At 35.9% G+C, this 19,636-nt stretch overlaps 2 protein-coding genes across 2 annotated transcripts; both read right to left on the bottom strand.

The window, feature by feature from the left end:
- Positions 1-312: 312 nt before the first annotated feature.
- LOC132056288 (aluminum-activated malate transporter 4-like) lies at positions 313-7,637 on the bottom strand. Its single transcript, XM_059448411.1, has 6 exons — positions 7,061-7,637; positions 6,291-6,428; positions 4,673-4,936; positions 4,434-4,570; positions 3,975-4,121; positions 313-1,258 (listed from the first exon to the last, which is right to left on the bottom strand). Exons 1-6 carry the CDS (start codon positions 7,431-7,433, stop codon positions 599-601), a joined length of 1,719 nt encoding a protein of 572 aa, XP_059304394.1. The 5' UTR covers positions 7,434-7,637; the 3' UTR covers positions 313-598.
- A 2,916-nt stretch (positions 7,638-10,553) lies between these two features.
- LOC132056287 (pentatricopeptide repeat-containing protein At3g18110, chloroplastic) lies at positions 10,554-17,765 on the bottom strand. Its single transcript, XM_059448410.1, has 4 exons — positions 14,174-17,765; positions 13,852-14,052; positions 11,994-12,084; positions 10,554-11,532 (listed from the first exon to the last, which is right to left on the bottom strand). Exons 1-4 carry the CDS (start codon positions 17,752-17,754, stop codon positions 11,008-11,010), a joined length of 4,398 nt encoding a protein of 1,465 aa, XP_059304393.1. The 5' UTR covers positions 17,755-17,765; the 3' UTR covers positions 10,554-11,007.
- Positions 17,766-19,636: the final 1,871 nt, after the last annotated feature.

Here is a 19,636-nt window from a genome sequence, read left to right as displayed (position 1 = left end):
CTTAGCTCCAAACAACTTCTAGCACGGGTCGAGCATTGTGTAATAGTTGTTCATAGCTCTCAGGGTAATGTATGATTGTGTAAACTGTGAATGTATAAAAGAAGCTGCTACCTTAGTTTATAATTCACACTAATAAAGTTACACATTAATGTTATGTATGGTGGTAATTTCTTTCTCATCTCCTTTTAGGGTGTTTAAAACACAAACTTCCAATAAAGAAGATGGTTAGAATGGCAACTTCTATAACTTGGCAAATTACTTCAGAATCCACGCAGGTCATTCTTAAAGCATCTTTTAGTGATGCAATCTGAATATCATAACAAGGCCATATTATCCAGCTAATGTTCTTTAAAAATCTTGCATGCTTTATGGATTCATCAGAAACAAATATAAATCTTAATGTACATGTAACTTCACGCACTAATACACTTTTTGGGTCAAGGAAATCTTTATCTCCTGGATTCACAGCTCATACAGTCTCCGAAAACATGCTGCAGAACAGAAATCTGTCCTTGACATTTCTACAACTCTTAATATAATCATCTCAAAACATTGCTAACTTCAAAAAAGCAGATTTCATTCCAAGCCTTAACCTGCCTCAAAGAGTAGGTGCCTCTTTTGTATCAGATGCATCTACAGGTTCCTTAAATTTTGCCTTCTCACTGAGCACTTGAAATGCACTTACAAGATTCTGGAGTCTTGCAACAAACTCAATCAACAAGGAAGTAAATGTTGCCAGTGACAACGTACTAGCACTTTCAAAAGTCCGTACTTCACGTTCGTTTAAAATCACATCTCCAATAAGTGAAAGCCGTGAAGGCCACATTGTCTGCTGCGCAAACACATCTGCTGAGGAACCCCATTGTGAAGTAGAAAAGTTGACGCTTACATTTGGATTAAGAGTATCCATGTGTTTCAACGTGTGAGCAGACCTTAGATGGAGAGTTGCTTCACTGAGGGAGTTAATTACCATGGGTTTAGGTTCATTGTCCTTCAGTTCTTGAAGGCGTTCAGGATCTTCAAACTTCTTAGGTCTTTTTGAACTTTCCCAATTCTCTGCATTAACTAAAAGATAAGATTTTTGGTCAATCAGCAATTGGAGATCCTCAGCAGCCTCATGAACTTCGTTGAGAGGGTCTCCAGGGCTTAGTTTCTCCATCTTTTCTACTTTCTCTCCAAGCTGCCGTATCACTTTGGCTCCTTCAGTCCCAACTCTCTGAATCTCCTTCATAAAAGTCCGCCTCAATTCAGATGCTGCCTACAAGAAAAAAGAAATTGCACAAAGAGAGCATAAATTCTTAATCTTTTTAATCTAAAATCAAGAACAGGACCATAACAAGTTCAAACAGGAAATATAGCTGCAAGATCAGTCTTATATATTTCATGCAGCTAGCTGTCACTGGTGTCAAAGAAAAGACATTTACTTGATCAAAAAAAAAAAAAAAAAAAAGAGAGGAAAAGATATTAAAATGGATATAACATGTATATTATGTCTATTAAGTAGAGAATCTGAAAATTGTATTTATAAGGTCACTTTCATATTTTGAATCAATAGCCAAATTTAATGCGATTTGTGAGATGACATAGTTGGACAAAACTCCTTCGAGATCAGAGCATTGCTTGGTGAACTTCCATCAAGCTAGAGGAAATTTTTGTGTCATGTTACTTAGTTGAAGTTGACGTTAAGAGGTTATCTGCATAAATACTTCTTTATAAGCTTCCTTCAAACAGTTTAGGAAGCAAAAGGATGTCACTAACGGATAAAGGTCATCTCAACATTTTTAGGACACTTATTGCAAAAAAGAAAATTTGCTAAATAACAGAAGGGAAGGTTACAGCCAAAATGCAAGGGTTCAGCCAAGCTGGCATTCAGAAATGATGCTTAATCGATAATCTCAGCCAGAAGTATCAAAGGTGAAAAGCCCCACGACCAGGTAGGGCATTAAGTACATAGGGCATTAAGTACAAAGTGCAATTAAAGCATGAGCTTTAGCGAAGAAAGGTGCTAATGAAGGGTAAAAGAAAAATTACATATGTAATATAAGAGTAAAAGCTCAACCAGTTCAAATTTCTAATTCAGATGTCAAGATCTAGTTCAAAGTATTGAGTGACTGGTTTGCTTATACTAAATTTTTAACTTATTAGCCCTGATCATTAAAACATTCATTCATATCTTTGTTAGTAATTTATGTATCACTTTGCTATGCGGATTCGATTCTCGTATCCTCCCAAGATCCAAAGAAAGTAGTAACTTATTTATTACTACTACTTATTTAATTCCATAAATAGCATAAAATATATATCCTCAAATTAAGGATTTGGCGTAGCTAGCCGTTATTGATTCCACCCCTCCGTTAGGTTTCCGTTTTCCTGCCACTCTCAAGAAGCGAAAAGCCTCAGTGCCTTGGTGTTTGTATTAAAGGCCAAACGTTCGACCTAAGATTCAACCAGCTTCAAGGTTTAAAATCTCCTCAACTTATCTTTGGATCTAAGATGGGCATCTACTTTCAGTAAGTAATTCTTAAATTTATTTATTAAACAATCCAGTGGCATGGTGTTGATAGCCGGCTCAACAAGATCGGGGGCCTAAAGCCAAACTTCACAGAGAGGCCTAATTTGTTTTTAAGAAATGAAAGATCGTTGTATATATATTTCATTTAAAGTATACTTTTCAAGCTGTTTTAGATGTGAAGTCATTAACTACTGTTTTATAGTCTATTTGTTCTAACAAATCCTTTTCAATTGATAATATGGCTATCTAGGGGCCCTTTTTGAGATTTAATTATTTATTTCAAAATATATATATCTCTTTTTTGGAATTCGAACATTTAAAAAAACATACTCAGGTAATCTCATAAGTGGGATTTGGGGAGGATAGTGTGTACGCAGACCTTACCCCTACCTTGGGAGGTAGAGAGGTTATTTCCCATAGACCTTAGGCGCAAGGCAAAGCATATTAAAATAGTACGGAATTAGAATATTTAATAATAAGAATAGTAAAAGCGGGAAATTTGTATATATATATAGATATATATATATAATAATTTTTAGGAAAAATGGGGTCCTCAAAAAGTTGGGCCCCAAGCCATGGCTTTACTTGCCTTATGGTCGAGCCGGCCCTGATGGTGTTTATCTTTGTGATGCCACAAAAAAACTTATAGTCGATATTTGACTACTCTGTAAAATTATTAAAACAGGAGCAAACTCTGAACACTTTATGAAATAGCAGACCAGAACTGCAGTTCCACGGTTGAGTTCTTACTTCTTATCCCCAAATAGGTTAGTTAAATAAATGAACCCTGTCAACATACTTACTTAACTAATGTCTACAATTTGGAAAACATTCAGTACTGAAGAATCAATTGAGTTTTCATCTGATGAAGAAATTATTAAATAGTTCTGTGCACACCTTTATGTTTAACCCATAGAGGGAGGGCAAACCCTTGACAGGTACTAACTTTAGTATAGTTCCTATGTATCTGTTTGTGTGAAACTGCAACCAAGGGTGTGGTCTAGCGGTCAATGGAGTGGGTGAAAACCTTGGAGACTAGGGTACAAATCTAACATGCTAGGTGATTTTTTCGTATATGTCTAAATGTTGGTGGGCAAAGTTACCCAGTACCTACGCTGGTGAGAGGTAGCAGGCCTGGTGGAATAGTCGAGGTGCATGTAAGCTAACTGGCACACCACCGTTATAAAAAAAAGTTATGTAGAACTGCACAGGTCGAGTATGCTGATTAATTTAAGTACTTCTCTCCTATGCATATGCTGATTAATTGACGTACTTCTCTCATAGACATCTAAACTATACCTATTTATTCATAAGCTGCCTAATTCCATATCATTCTAAAAACGAAAAAAAGAAGAAGTGGCAGATATGAGTTAGGCTTCAAATTTATGGAATATAGAATAATAAAAGAATCTACGCTGCCTATTGCTTTAGCTAAGTTAAAGAAGATTAGAAAAAACCATACCTGTATTTCCGAAAGCATGCACCCATGCATTGCCATGACCATGAAAGCACAGTGCCTTAATGCACCACTGACTTTAACATATTCACCCCAAGGATACTTGAGCATTCTGTAACGTCCATGAGGGGGTTCCCACACAGCAAAAGCTAACTGAACAAGGATGCTAAAATTAGCAACCCGAGAAAATAGGTATTCTTCCACCATCCCATATGAATGTCCAAATTCATCTTTTTTCTCTTTCCATCCAAAATAACGTAAAGCTACTCTATTAAGTTACATGTGCTCTACCTTTATTCTTCAATTTCTCTAATACAGAAAACTTACCAGCCTCCACATGTTACCTATTTAAAGTTGAACACTTCCAGACCTTAGCCTAATATAGTGCCAGAATAGGACATTCAATTTGGAATGAAGGAAACTGCGCATATTCACAGTTAAGCATCAATAGCAACATAGGTTTACCAGAGACTCTTCTTGGCTGGTGGACTCTACAGCAGCCCTGTAACCACTGTAGATAGGATCATCGGATGCCTGGTAAAGAAGAATTTTTGATGGTATCCTATCGTATTCAAGACATTGCAAATAGTCATTGACACAACCTAAAAAAGAAGCAAGGCAGATATCAGTCAAGAATATCAGGTTATCAGGTTTATGTTATGTCCCAAGACAAAATTAAAGATAACAGATGAAAGAATCTTCACCTTCCAAAGAAGTAGCGACACCGTTAAAATTTTTCACCACCAACTTGTGCAAATCTTCACCAGCCCAAATGGGGAAGAGGCAGACATTTATAAGCAAACAAACAGCAGCTCCAACCCCAATTAGCAACAATCGAGAAACAGCTGTATTAACAAAATCTGAAGTCCCCGATACTAGCACTATACAATATGTCAATAAGAAGACCCGGAATCCATATTCATATTGCTTCAGTGCAGGATACAGTTTCAAATAAGTCGCGCAAAATCCTGAATGGAAGAGAGAATGTAGAGATTAGCGTAGTATAGAAATTGTTTCCTCCGAAAAATATATACATGCATATTTTCACCAAAACATACAAGGAAATAGAGAGAGAGTGTGTGTGTGTGTATGTTATTTATTATGGGAGCAAGACGGAGAGGTTACAGATTAGGATAATTAGCCTTGGAACATATATAGTAAATGGCTTTATTAGCTTCTATCCCATGTAGTAATCAAGTAAACTCTTCCTCTCGATGGCTCATTTAACACTTATAAATGATACAAGAAGAAAAATGGTGATTCTGGTTGTAATATCGATGCGTAAGGTACGTGAGGTGAGAAAAGCTGAAAAACGCTTTCCTTTACTTTGAAGTTTCAACCAGTGTAATAGATATGTGTGATTGTCTTGAAATCTATGTTAATGCAACGTTCTTCAGTAAGCTATTGAATCTAAGCATTCTATCAAGGATACTGAGTGGTTAATTCTTCTTCTACGAAGTTAGAACCTGAGGAGCATATATGTTTCAAAAGGTTCACTCAATTCAAGAGTGAAGAATTAGGCTTTTGTCTACATAGTTATCAAATGAAGCTTTAGTTGCGGCTTTGCACCTAATGTAGGAGCTTATTTTGAGGAGTTATTAGGTCAGATTTTTCAATTTCTTCTTTTTTTTCATGTCACCCAGTTTCCACGCTGGAAGAAGATCCTCTCTATATTACTTTCCTTGTTCATCACCTTTATTCAAAGATCCTTCTAACTTAAGTTTCCAAAAAAAAATCTACCCCAAGCAGAAAGTGAGAAAAGCAATATAACTGCAAATTTAACTTCTACTATAAACATTATATGAAGAAGCAAGTTCACGCCTTTATGCATAAGCTGCTGCCTTCATGCCATGATTATGATATTTTGGCCTTTTGCCCCCTTCAATATTCTGAAGTCATGAAATCTATTAAGAGCATAAATTAAGTAATATTCACGTTGCATTGAACAGTTCAAGAATTGAACCCTAATTAACGGAGAGACACGAATCATGTGCTCAAGTTTCATCAAAATTGGAAACTTGACATATTGTCAAACTTCCATTTTTTGTCCAATTTGTCTTTTGTTTTTAAATTTATTAACTAATAATGCAAAAGTATTCAATCACTTACTGTTTTGACCAAGTTTCTAGCTAAATCAATAGGCTAGTTGATGCTCACTTTACTTTTACAATCTCTAAGCTAGTAAAGAGAAGCAGAGAAAACAAGATAAAATTAGAAACAAAATGGATACATAACCTTTTTCATCAAGATTCATAAATAAACCAATTATAAAATTTCTATGATATTCTTGGAGTAAACTAAATACTAATATTGAAACCAAACCTGCAATAAATACACTGATCACAATCACAATCTCTTGACATTCTCCAGCCATAAGAGACAGTTCAGCAATGCCCAAAGCTAATCCTCCAGCAGATAATGTCCCCAAAGCCCTGTTAAATCCTTTGCTAAGTGTCGCACCTACACATTAAATTTATAATAATCTCAAATCAGCAATAACCCTTTCCTTCCCTTGAACAAAACATATACTCCCTCCGTCCCAATTTATGTGGCACTTTTCCATTTCTCGAGATTTAATTTGACAAATCTTTGAAGCTAAGTTAGATTCGATCAACTCAATATTATAAAATTAAAATTTATATATTCAAAAACTATACGAAAAAAACTAAGTTGCAATTATTCTCATGTCCGTACGACGAAAAAAAAATATGTTTTAAAATGTTGGTCAAAATTTACAAAGTTTGAATCTCAATAAGCGAAAACTATTATTACTGCTGGTCTTTTTTCTCTCCTTGAGTTGGGGGTCTATCTGAAACAACCCATCTGCCATTACATGGTAGGGGTAAGGTCTGCCTACTCTCTACCCTCCCCAGACCTCACCTGGTGGGATTACATTACACTGGTTATGTTGTTGTTGTTAAATCTCGATAAGCAAAAAGTGACACATAAGTTATTTTGGCTTAAAAAAAACCTAAAATAAGTCAATCCAAACAGACTCATAGTTCGAATCTTATCACATAAATCGAGGAAACAGGAAGAGTAAAAAAGCTGCAAATTTGATGCAAAAAAAAAAAAAAAAAAATCTTACGTACCTATACTGAATTCAAACACGACGACAACAGTAAGTATCGCCCAAATGGAATGTTTACCAATATAAGGAAGTGGTTCTTTAAAGAAAATAAGGATGGAAACAAGTGCAAGAGCAAAACCCACTTTAGCAGAAAAGATAATCTTTCTTGGATCATTACGACCCATTTGAACTGCTTTAATTGCAGCTTGTTTAACATTGTTAAAGTACTGATAAACTCCATAACGCAGACGTTGTAGAAAATTCTCGTTTTCTGTATAAGATGCACCACCTACACCTAACTCTGAGTACCCTTTATTGGATAGTAATCTTTGTTTGTTTGTTTGTTCATGAAAACTTTGTTTTAATGAACCAAGATATGCATTGCCTGTTGCCATTTTTTTTTTGGGTTCTTGTTTTTTTGGATCCTATGATAAGGATTTAAGGGAGTTGCATGATTCTTTTTGTTAGATGCTTATATTCCCTTGTTTTGGTAAGGAAATTAATGGTGTATTAGTGTGATCTGAATTCAACTACTAAATTATTGAGATTCTAAATTGGTTTGCTGACGTGTGCTGTCGTCAACTGGATCTCAAGATTGGTTGTTTTTGGTCTCCAACTTTTTTAAAAAAATATTAGGAAAAGGATTTAATTTTTCTCCGATTTTTCAGTTCTCCATATCCCTTTTAGAACTCAATTACATAAAAATTAACATAAAACAGATTTAATTATCCTTTTTTTTTTTTGGTTTCTCAGTGCTCGATACCCCCATTGGAGGCCTAAATAATCTGAATTCGCGCAACTTAAGATCCATTTAAGAGGGAAACGCTTCTTAATAGAATTTTTTTCAAACCCAGAGTTCGAACTCAAGAACTCTGATTAAGAGTGGAGGACAACCTCGTTCACAGGGACGGAGGGAGGAAGGGCCAAGGAGGTTCATCCGAACCCTTTAGGCGGAAATTAAATTATTTATATATGATTAAAATTATTTTTAATGTATATATAGTGCATGTTGAACTCCTTTGACTTCTTTATGTGTTTACTTTTTTATATTTTGAACCCCTTAATTTAACTCCGCCACTTGAGTTGTTGGTATTATCCGTTCTTGCTTAGACTTTACTAGTAGTATTTGTTTTCCTTTTTTTTTTTTTTTTTAACTTCTCCCTTTCCTTGTAGACGGAAGAATGTTGGTCACTGACGCCACATCGTAGCATACTTTAATTTGGAAAAAGCTTAGCTTCCACTAAATATTTATACCAAATTAGTAAATATAAAATATATATTTGTATATTATTAGTTGTGTGGCCAAACGTTTAAAATTTGTGTATTTTGAAAAAAGTGCTTTTCCAACCAGAAATTTTTGGAAAATAGTAGCTTTTGTTTAATTAATTAATTTGAAAAATATTTTTGTTAATATTAGAACAATAATTTGTGTTTGAATAAAGTTTCAAAGGTGCTTCGGAGGAGAAGCTACCTTTTTCAGTTTCCGAAAAATGACTCAAGAACATGTATATTTTACCTAAGAGCTTGACCAAACATCTCAACTCTTTAAAATGAACATTTTTTACTTCCAAAAAGCTTGACAAAAATAGTCTATATTTCTATATCAAGAAAACACGTTAACTGATAATACTCACTTTAATATTTGATTTTAAAAGTTTCAATATTAGATTTAGCCTAAACATCAAGGGTGAATCCACTATTTTTAAGAGCTCTTGAACTTAGTAGTCAGCTCTATTGTTTTCAGATAGGTTAGTTCCGAGAAGCTTACAATCCTACGAATGGCAAGGATCTCGCAGCAATTTTGATCCAGTTAAACATCTATTAATCCTCAGGTCAAATATCTTTTAGTAATTTAATTTCCTGTTATAGTCTCCTGTTAATTATGTAAAAGAATTTAGCACCATAGCAGATTATAAATTAAAATTGATAGAATAATTAATTAGAAGTAAATGGATTTAAAGTACTAACTATTACTAGTACTTTAACAAAATGAATAATAATAAGGTTTTGTGAGTCAATGAGCAACCGTCAGTAATGATAACAAATTAATTTTCATTGAGTGATGAAGATGATGATGTTATATATTGTTTGAGGATAATGTATCATAATTGGTCAACTTTTAATTGCATTCAATCATTCAATATTTTCAAACCCAGCCACAAGTAGGCCGGTTGTATTTACAAAGTCGCACGTCGCAGTGCACGTCGCAGTCGTTTTCTCTATTTATCTGACCTTGAGGATATTTTTAGAATAAAAAGAAATACTTATATAATGAGTGGTTTTAATACCCCCAAAATAAACCTTTAACAATTTCGATAGTTGATGACGAAACTTTCCAGAAAGGCAAACTCGGCCAGTTGCTATTTTTTAATCATTTGGTATCGTAGAACTAATCTGAATTTGCGCCGCGTAAAGCTTATTAATAGGATTAATGCTTTTTAACAACAAAAAAAAATACATTCCCAACTTCCCCGTGACATTCAATTAAGGGTAGAAGGATGTTATTTTAGTGGAAGACCAATTGCTTTTACAAGTTTCTGCACCCCAATGGGGACACTGAGATACGTGGTAGCTACTAATAAGTTGATAGCGCAAACAGAGCTAACTGCATAAATGTCTTGAATCTCATAATTCGAAAAGCTTTTAGTTATGTACGTGTAACTGGACCTTCATGATGTACTCTTACAGAGTTACAATTTATAAGCAACAAAATCCTTCTGGCCATCGGAGTTACCAATTACAACCAACACAAAACCGCACCTTATCTGACATTCTTGAGGGACTAAATTGGAACTTTAATGAGAATTTTCATTTAAGTTGAGAAAATTGCATGGATCAACCTTAAGCAAGTTTCCAGATACACTTATTTGTCCCTAAGATGAATGCAAATAAGAAGAGAAGGAGATCTCTTTGAATGAAATAGCAAACAAGAATAAAATAACATAAAAAGAACTGCGAAAGATCAATGAACATTTCCTTTCAAGGTTTGCTTTTCTCTTTGACCACATAAAGGGGGACTGTTTTTCATGGGAGCAATATACAAAACTTGGCTCAAAGATAAAACTGCACATTTAGTACTCCCCCCTGCCAACATTTAATTATACTTTCTATCCCCAAGCATAACCTGCAAGCTGGAGCTGCATAGATAGCATGGGGACTTCACCTACTCACCATTGCATGTAGTCGTGTAGAGCATGATAAAGTATCTGCACAGGCAACACCAGTGCTGTAGACAGGTAGTAATTTACAAGCAAGCAGAGACTCCTTGAGCTCATGGCCTTGAGGCTTTCTCAAGCTCCATCCAATTCAACCTGGCAAGACTCTCATGGGCTCAATATATCAGGTTGACAACCACTATTTAGGGGCCATACGTGTTGTGATCCTCGTTAATGAGAAATACACAGATAACTTAGATATAAGTAACTCTGCGAGTAAAAGAAAATTAATTAATTCCTTAATGTACAAGAGCAGTTGGGCGGATAAAATATTTGGCAGTAGACTTGGAAGCAAAGTTCGAATGCATGTGATACAAAACAATGGGGAAATGGGAGTCTTTGTTGAAGAAGATTATTGTGATCATATTTGGAGAGTGGGGGCTGGTGCAGGGGAGGGAGTTGAACCAGTGGGGAAACTTACTGAGAGTAGCTCCAGACATTATTTAATCAGACAGCAAGAAATGTCTGAAGGGAAAACTGCTATATGATTTCTGTTAGATTTGATGATTGAATTTCCCTTGCAACTCTGGAATTGTTTGAAGTTTGTGATCTGATCTCCTCTTGATTAAACTTGCATATGCTGTGACGCTGACATCTCCCATGCTCCTTCCTCAGTCAGCTATTTATACCGTTCATCCTAAGAAAAGAATGTTTCTCAGACTATATTCTGGAACTTAACATGCAATATCACTCAGAATTTATGGAACTTCTGATCCCGCAGAGGACAAGAGCATCAATTTCTCAGGCAAAGCCATCATTTTGTAGGACCGGACACCCTGACAAATTTGTTCATCCTGAAGCTTTTTGTATTCTTCCTCTTTGTGAACGCAGTACTCTTCAACTTGGCTAACTTTTCCCTTCTCCCGTCAATGTCAGCTTGAATAACTTTCTCCCTCTTCTCATTTGACAGCAAAGCAAGCCTCGCAAACTTCCTCGGATTTACTGGCCCAAGCCTTTCATTTATGTCCTTGAAAGCAGGAACAAGGCCACGTCTAATAAAACATCCTTCAATAAGCTGCATTGAGTTCATCTCCGGAAGGCTAGGTCTATTTTTCAACTCAAGATCTAAGCAAAATGGGGAATCCTTCAACCACATTCTTAAGGAATGAGCTTTTGCAACAACTATTCCAGTCCGAGTTTTACAAGGTAGAAATGGAGAACCCATCTCCCAAAGGTATGCCTTCACTGTACTATTTAAAGAAACTTTGTTGTAGTCAGATTTACCAGTAATCAGTACAACAGATTTTGGAGATTCAGGAAAGCCCTCCAACGATGCATCCTGCAGAAACAGTAGGATTGTGTCAAGCTCTGTTCACTGGTAGAATAAATTATTATTTTTCGATCAAGAAATGATTGTAACAAGAATCAAGCAAGGACATAAATAAATAAAATATTTGCTAGTTTATTAAGCAATGCTACAACTATAAGGCAAAAGGACTTTGATTTATCCCCTCAAAGAACAAAAAGGGAATTGAGTGAATGTCAAGTTTGTTAGATATAGCTGTGGGGATTGGCTGATAAGACCAGCGAATTTAATCACAATCCAAATTCCATGATGCTGCAATTAAGCAATTTTCTTTGGAACACATCAATAGAAATCGGCAGAGAGGAGCTAGTTCACAAATCTCCTAATTGAAAAAGAATCTTTATATAGAAAATATGAAGCTTTAAAGAGCTAGAAAATGTTATTTTTCTTTGGGATATTGTCATGGAACATAAGCTTTTAAAGGAAAACTTTGCCTGCATATGGTCAAGCCATAGAGTGAGACCAACAAGAGCAGCACCGGCAGACAGTTTCCTGAAGTCGGCCCCCCAATCTTTGTCAGCCACCCTGCAGAATAAGATGAACATCAAAAGAAAATTAGATAAAAATGCAAATTAAACTAGTAAAGTTTCAAATAAAAGATTGTCTTGAAATGCATGCCACAATCTTGACTAAATATTTATGCAGATCCTCCTTGATCTTGGTTTTGATGCAACATTAACTAGCATCAATTTTAAACAGTCTCTTCAATGGAGAGACAATATAAAGAAACTGTCATCTCTCCAAGGACTTGCGTAAGAGAATTTGAAGGATTCTACCATTCAAAGAAAAATCTGCAGACTCCTTCACCCAAATGGCGACTTACATATGAAATTTCAAAAGAGTAGGACCCACTCAAATTCTTTTGGTGAAAGAAAGAAGGATTTACTATGCTCTACTTCCCCTATCAAGTCAAGGGGCAGTCGCGCAGAAAGGAGTCTACCATTCAAAGAAAAATCTGCAGACTCCTTCACCCAAATGGCGACTTACATATGAAATTTCAAAAGAGTAGGACCCACTCAAATTCTTTTGGTGAAAGAAAGAAGGATTTACTATGTTCTACTTCCCCTATCAAGTCAAGGGGCAGTCGCGCAGAAAGAAATTTGTTTGGACTCTTAAGATTGTCTTTCAGTCCATATGAATTTTCAAAGAAATAGTGGCACGGCCAGCAGTAAGAAAAGGAAACAAAGAGAGTAGTCCATTAGAAGCATAATAGAAATAGTCAAAACAACAAAAGAGTGACCATCAGCTAGAAACAAAGAAAACGAAATGCCTGAAGTGCGAAGCACAGGAAACAAAAAATAACTCACAATCTTTTTTTATAGAAGAAAATAACATACAATTTTAAATGTTCTAAAACTACTTCAGGTCCCTTTTTTTTAAAAAATGGTAAGGTATTATTAATAACAACATGAAGAAGGTGCTGGAAATCTGTACAGAGGAGCAAAAGTATATCCTCTCTAAACATGTAGGGATAGCATCTCTCGGAATGATTCTGCCTCATTTACAAGTTCCATCTACACCAAAAATAAAGCAAAAAGATGCTGTTTGGCGTTAATCCTTTGGATGGAGTTGCTCCTAGATTTCGCCTCCTCGTAGTTTTAACTAATAATATCTGAATCGAAATAGAAAGGGTTGTGTTGTAGACACCGGAAAAAGAAGAAAAAAGGTCAAGTTGTAGCACAGGTGTCATTCAATGTAGCAGGTAAATAATAGCAGCTACAGAGAGTGTACTGTAGCAGTTCTACATATGATTAGGTGGAATAACCCCAAAGATAAGCTGCAAGCCTAGAGTGAAACCTTAACCTACCTTAGCGCCGGATTCCTGGGTAATCACTTTGAACCCAAGTTTCTTGACCCCCCATGTGGGGGTGGGGGAGATTGGGTTCCAACGACCATTTGGGTGCTCTAATGTCTACCTAAGAAACCCTTATCTAATAGTTATCCTACAGCAGCAGTTTCAACAGGAATTTGAGTCTGATTTCAAGACAACTCCTAAAGGATTTCAGGAAAAGGTAGAACGCAGAAACTGGCATTTTAATCTTTGAAAGAGACAATTATGAACAAAATATTCAACAAATGATATCAGATTCTTCGAGTAAGAAGTGCAAATCAAATCAAATTTCGTCTGGAAGATTTCTATATTCCATAAAAAACAAATAACAAAAAGAATGAAGTCAAGAGGTTTCCAGATGCCATGTAGTTTTTAAAAGTGGAATATCTAAGCTGTAAATCGAATACACGGCAGTTACAAGTATAGGTTTCCCTATTACGTCGCAAGCCAAGTCAATGTACCTGAAAACATCATTATGGTAAATGCTCCTTTTAATAGCCAGCTGAAAAACCCATGAGGCTGTGGCCCGGAGTTCAAACGCCCATAACAGGTCTTCCAAAGCATTTACAAAATTCAATGCTGCTTTGTCCTCTGCAGCTCCAATTTGCTCCAGGTAGCAGTCTAAGTCCAACACCAGAGACTCTGAGTTCTCTGTTAGAAACCTGCTTATATGAGACAAACAGTTAGTTGAAGTGAGGAAATGGAATCCCTGAAAAGACACCCACACACCTACAAAATAGAAGTTTCCTGAATAATGAAAAGAAAATTAAATTCAAATTGTGCCTGATAGGGAGACTAAAACCAGTATCAGCGACAGCATTTAAAAGAGTTTTGGCTCCGGTAATGTATTCACATAAACTAGCGGCCCGGATAAAGCAAGTCCAAATCCTGTAATCTGGTTCTAGACCTTCCCCAATCATCTCCTTAAGCTTCAAAAGGCCAGTATCGTAATCTCTGCTCTTGAGATAGGCATCAATAACAGAGCCATATTGTAGAGTACTGAGATTTACACCATTCGACTTCAGACTATTCAGCACTTTCTCAGCTTCCATTGGATGGCCTGAAGTACCATATGAAGTCATCAGCAAATGCATCGTAGCATCAGATGGTTCCACCCCTGATTCCTTCATCTTCTCTATTAGCTTTTCAGCCTTGGAATGATTCCCAGAGCTTCTATACATTTTCATCATTAAGTGATAAAAAGAACGATCGAGGTTATGTCCTTCTGACCTCAGGCTTTCAAAGAGTTCCTCAGCTTGTTCCAGCATCAGCTCCTTACAAAATGCAGCAATCAGGCTTTTATAAGTGTCTCTCTCAGGAGAAAGACCCAGCCTTTTCATCTCATGCAGTAACAAAATTGCTTCATGAGGTCTACGATCTCTACAGTACATTATTATCAAAGTATTGTAAGTATCCAGATCTGGTTTGAGTCCAGCTTCTTGAATTCTCTGGTATACGTGCACTGTCTTCTTGAAATCTTCAATTCGAGTATATAACTTGAGCAGTGAATTCCATATTGAAAGATCTGGCTTGAATCCAGCTTCCTCCATTTCAGAAAGCATGGCTTCAGCATCCCTCACTTGTTTTGTCCTGGACAGTAACCCGATTATAACTCTATAAAGATGCATGGTGGGTAAATACCCAGCAGCCCTCATTCCGTGGTAAATTTTCTTCACTTCAAATATGTTACCAGCTTGTGCAAATGCCTCGAGCATCAAAAGAATGGAACTCTTACTAATCTTAAAACCCATATCTTGTAGTTCCTGAATCAGAACATACAGCTCGTTTAATCTACCATCAACAATTAACGCTTGCATGAGATTGTTTATGGTATCCACCGTAGGAGATGGACCATTTCTCATCATGGTATTGAAAACAGCTCTAGCTTTCTCATAGAAACCACTTAAAGCATAAGCTTGTATTAATGCATTCCAAGCCGTCCTCCCCACAACACCATAGCGCTGTTCTAGAGTTGCCACAACACTCTCTGCCTTTTCAACTTCTTTCAGCTTACCATATGCCTCCATCAGACTTACATGAATTGAGGTGTCCCCAAGGGTCATGCCATTTGCTCCCACCTGGTCAATCAAATATTGAGCTGTTTCTGGAAAACCCATCTTGCAGTAAATGACAGCCATGATTCCACAAATATCCCGAGAAAGTTCTACACCCCTGGCCCTCATATCAGAAAATATTTGAGAAGCTTCAGCAAACTGTTCAGCCTCCTCGCAACACTTGATGAGGGACTCATACACAGAAAAACTGAAATTATATGAATCATCTTCACCTGTTTCGCGGTATTCATCCAAAGCAGCATTCAAATTTTGAGCTTTGCAGTTAATAACAATCGAGGCATCAGTTATAAGCTTCTTGGACCTGGAATCATGCTCCTTCACAAAATTTAGCAACTCTATAGCTTCTGAGATCTTCCCAGATGAACTGTATGAACCCAAAATAGACAACAGGTCATCATGATTAAAATCAGAACCCTCTTCAACAACTAATCTCAACAATTTGGCTGCAAAGTCATAGCATTCACCCTTAATAAGTACAGATAAAATGGATTGCGGACTCAAATTACCCAACTCTTTCAAGTCCTTAACCACAACCTTGATATTTTCTTGTTCATTTTCTCTTCCAAGAACTCGGAGCATAAATTCGTATAGAGCAAGATCAGGAGCGAATCCACTGCGCACCATATCATGATACAACAACATTGCTTTTTTGGTCTCACCAGACCTCAGATTCATGTCCAACATCACTGTGTATGCCAAGTGATCTGGTTTAATTCCAGAACGGACCATGCAGTTGAACATATCTTCTGCATCAACTCTCTTCCCTGCCTTTGCATAACCACAAATCAAGGCACTGTAAGTTCTCACTGTTGGCTTTATCCCTGCATTTAGCATCTCAGACATCACTTTTGAAGCCTCTTCCATTTTATTCTCTTTCCCTAGTGAGTCAATAAGAATAGTATATGTAACTACATCAGGGCTTCGACCAGAAGATATCATATCCCTATAGACTTCCAATGCAAGGTCATGCCGGCCTTGTTTCCCGTACATGTCGATGATGGTATTATAAGTCATTTCATCCTTTCCAAATCCCATGTTCACCATCTCTTCACGGATTTCTTTAACCTTCTCAATATTCCCCTGCTTAGCAAATGCATGAAGCAGTGAATTATATGTCACTGCATCCGGATAAAAGCCATTTGCCACCAGTTCACTGAACAGCCTTGCAGCCTCACCATCCATTCCACATCTCCCGAAAACTGAAATCATAGCATTATACGTCCACAAATCAGGTTGGCATCTATGACTTTCCATATCATTAAAAACTTTTACAGCTTCCTCAACATTTGATTCGCGTGAGCAAGCACTGATCAGAGTGTTATAAGTTATTATATCAGGTTGAACACCCGAACTCCTCACTTCATCAAGAAGTTCAATCGCCAAGTTCGGTGTCATAGGACCTGATTTAAGACGTGCATTAATTAACGTATTAAAACTCACAAGATCCGGCTCAAGCCCCCGCTTATGCATTAAATCAAGTAACTCTTGAACACGCGAAAACCTCCCATTTCGAGCATAAACACCCATCATTGAATTATACACTTGAACTGTGTTCCCAATATTTTGCTCTGCCCGCATAAAGATCTCCACAGCCAATGCTTCTTGATTCGCCTTACCCAACACAGCGAGTATCGTTGCAAGCATTCTAGCATTCGGAGAATACCAATTTCGGAGATTCAACCATTCATAAACCTCTAATGCCCTTTGCCAACTAGACTGACCAACCCATTTCACCACAAAACAAAAATCAGTTGGGGTCATTTGCACCATCTTTTCATCTAACACATCAGCTACAAACTCCTCAGATTTCAACCCCAATATCTTATCAGTTAAAAACTGAACCCTATTACGCCAATCTTTCGCTCTTTTTAGTGCAAGTTTCGTCATTTTCTTTGCTTTAGTCCTACTTGGCCTACCCAAAACCTCTTGTGTTTCATCATTCAATTGAAAGTTCCAATATTCCTCTCCCTTCTCCATTATTTTTCCCTCCTTACCCTCATAATTATCTATATTTACATCAAATTCAACATCTTTCATTGAAGGGACGGGAACAGTTTGGTGGGTGTCTGTAAATTTCAAGTGGGGCCATCTAGAAGATGGAGAAGCTTTACTATAAGTAAATTTCTTGGGAGTATTATCTTTGTCTTCACTAACACTAGTTGTAGTAATAGTAGCAGAATTTGAGGAATCTAGAGAACAACATAAAGGGGTTTTTCTTTGTACCTTTGATTTGGTTGTGGAGTTAAACTGTGGTGGAGCAATACTAAGCAGTGCTGTAGATGAAGCCATGCCACTAAAATTGTCTTATTGACATGGTAGGGATTTGAATTGAATACAGAATCGAAGCTAAGTAGAGAGCTTGTTTGTGTATTTGCTGTTGTGAATTGAGAAGATATTTGTAGTTTTTTTGTTGGCGGGTTGTTTCATATATATGTCTCACATTTTATACGGATGGGTTTATGAGGCAGAGAGACACTGCAAATAGAGTTTTTCAGGATTTCTCGTTCCGTTCCTTATATGATAAGATAAAAAAAATGCGGATAGTTCTCTAATAACAGACAATCAAGCATAAAATATTATATTTACATAGCCATGTTTTTAATTTACATCTGAATGTTTGTATACATGATTTAATTTACATACAATGTTTATACGATATCGTAGATAATATAAAAGCTTTATATAAAACTTTGTATAAAAGTATATATGTATAAAAGGGTCATTTTGGAAAATATTTGGAATATGGGCCATTTTGGATAAATATTTTCTCCAAAAGACATAAAGTGTTATTTTCCCTAAAAAATGTCCAACTTTAATCCTAAATGTTGGAAAATGTTATTTGGTCCGATCCAAGGGGTGCTAGTTAATCTATTAGCCAATTAGTTTATCTTTGCCTTAAACTCTATTATCTATAGTATTATAAAACCGGGAATATAAATATTAGTTGATTAAAGTATTCTTTAAATATTAAACGTCTTTTATACCCTAACCAATATATCCTTTTGAGTAGGGTATATTTGACTTATTAGATTGGACATATAAGTAATGCGCTAATATATATCTAATGGATAGTCGGGTAGGTTAAACATAAGGTATAAGAAATTCGATTTTCGGATATTCAAAAATTCGAAGTTCCAAATCCGAAATCTGAATTCCGATCCAAAATTCAAAAAAATTAAAAATTGAATCTGAAATCCAATTCAGAATCTGAAAATTTCAAAATATAAGTCCAAAATGTTCGAATTCGGGTTTATCCAAACTATGCACACCCCCTACTCTTAGTCCTCCATGATACCATCATGGTATATAAATATAATGAGATAGTAGCATGGAGGAAGGATTTTGGATAAGGGGATACTTGGGTAAATAGTTTCGATCGGACTAGGTAAAAGTGAAATTAGTTTATGAGGGACAAGGCCAAATAAATATTTTATTTTTATGAATTTTTTGTTGTTGTTTTCGCTTAAATTTTTGACATGACGATGTTTTGTTTCAATATAAACATAAACATAATAACTGAGATCAAGACAACATTGGAATACAACGATTTTTAATTATGTTCATCCTCATAGCTTTCCTTTGCCTCCAAATAATATCCTTTTATATATACATATAACATATTTTCAAGTACACAGTGTTTTGCAATGAACATAAATAAATTAAGAAAAGAACCAAACAAATCCCCGACGTTGGTGTATATTTCATATAACATGTTTTCTCATACCAACAATCATATTACACTTTTTAAAGGAATATCAATGTTGACACTTTGCTTTTACGATCCACCGAAATTGGGCCCTTTGTCGTTCTGATTCGTAAAAAATAAGATAATAATAATAATAATAATAATAATAATAATAATAATAAGAAGAAGAAGAAGAAGAAAAAAAAATGTTGACAATAAGAGTTCTTGTAAGACAGCACTACTGTAAGAATGAGTCGTGTTAACATTGTTATCATTAACATAAATATAGGAGTATGTAAGAGCACAAAATCTCTTTTAGCTAATTATTAGCATTATAATTCTTTTGTAGCTTGTATCTCTAATGCTTACATATTTGACTAACTGGAGAAGGCTTTTAAGTACATCTGAAGACTAAAGCAGGAAAATGCACACGTTATTTCCATTTTCCAGGGGTGCTGTACTATTTTGGTTCTAAGAACAAAAATG

Source organism: Lycium ferocissimum, chromosome 5 (assembly GCF_029784015.1).
Source record: "Lycium ferocissimum isolate CSIRO_LF1 chromosome 5, AGI_CSIRO_Lferr_CH_V1, whole genome shotgun sequence".
In the NCBI taxonomy this organism is placed as follows: Eukaryota; Viridiplantae; Streptophyta; class Magnoliopsida; order Solanales; family Solanaceae; genus Lycium; species Lycium ferocissimum.
The sequence above is the reverse complement of the archived record's forward strand: the minus strand, read 5'-3'. Positions and strand labels throughout refer to the sequence as shown.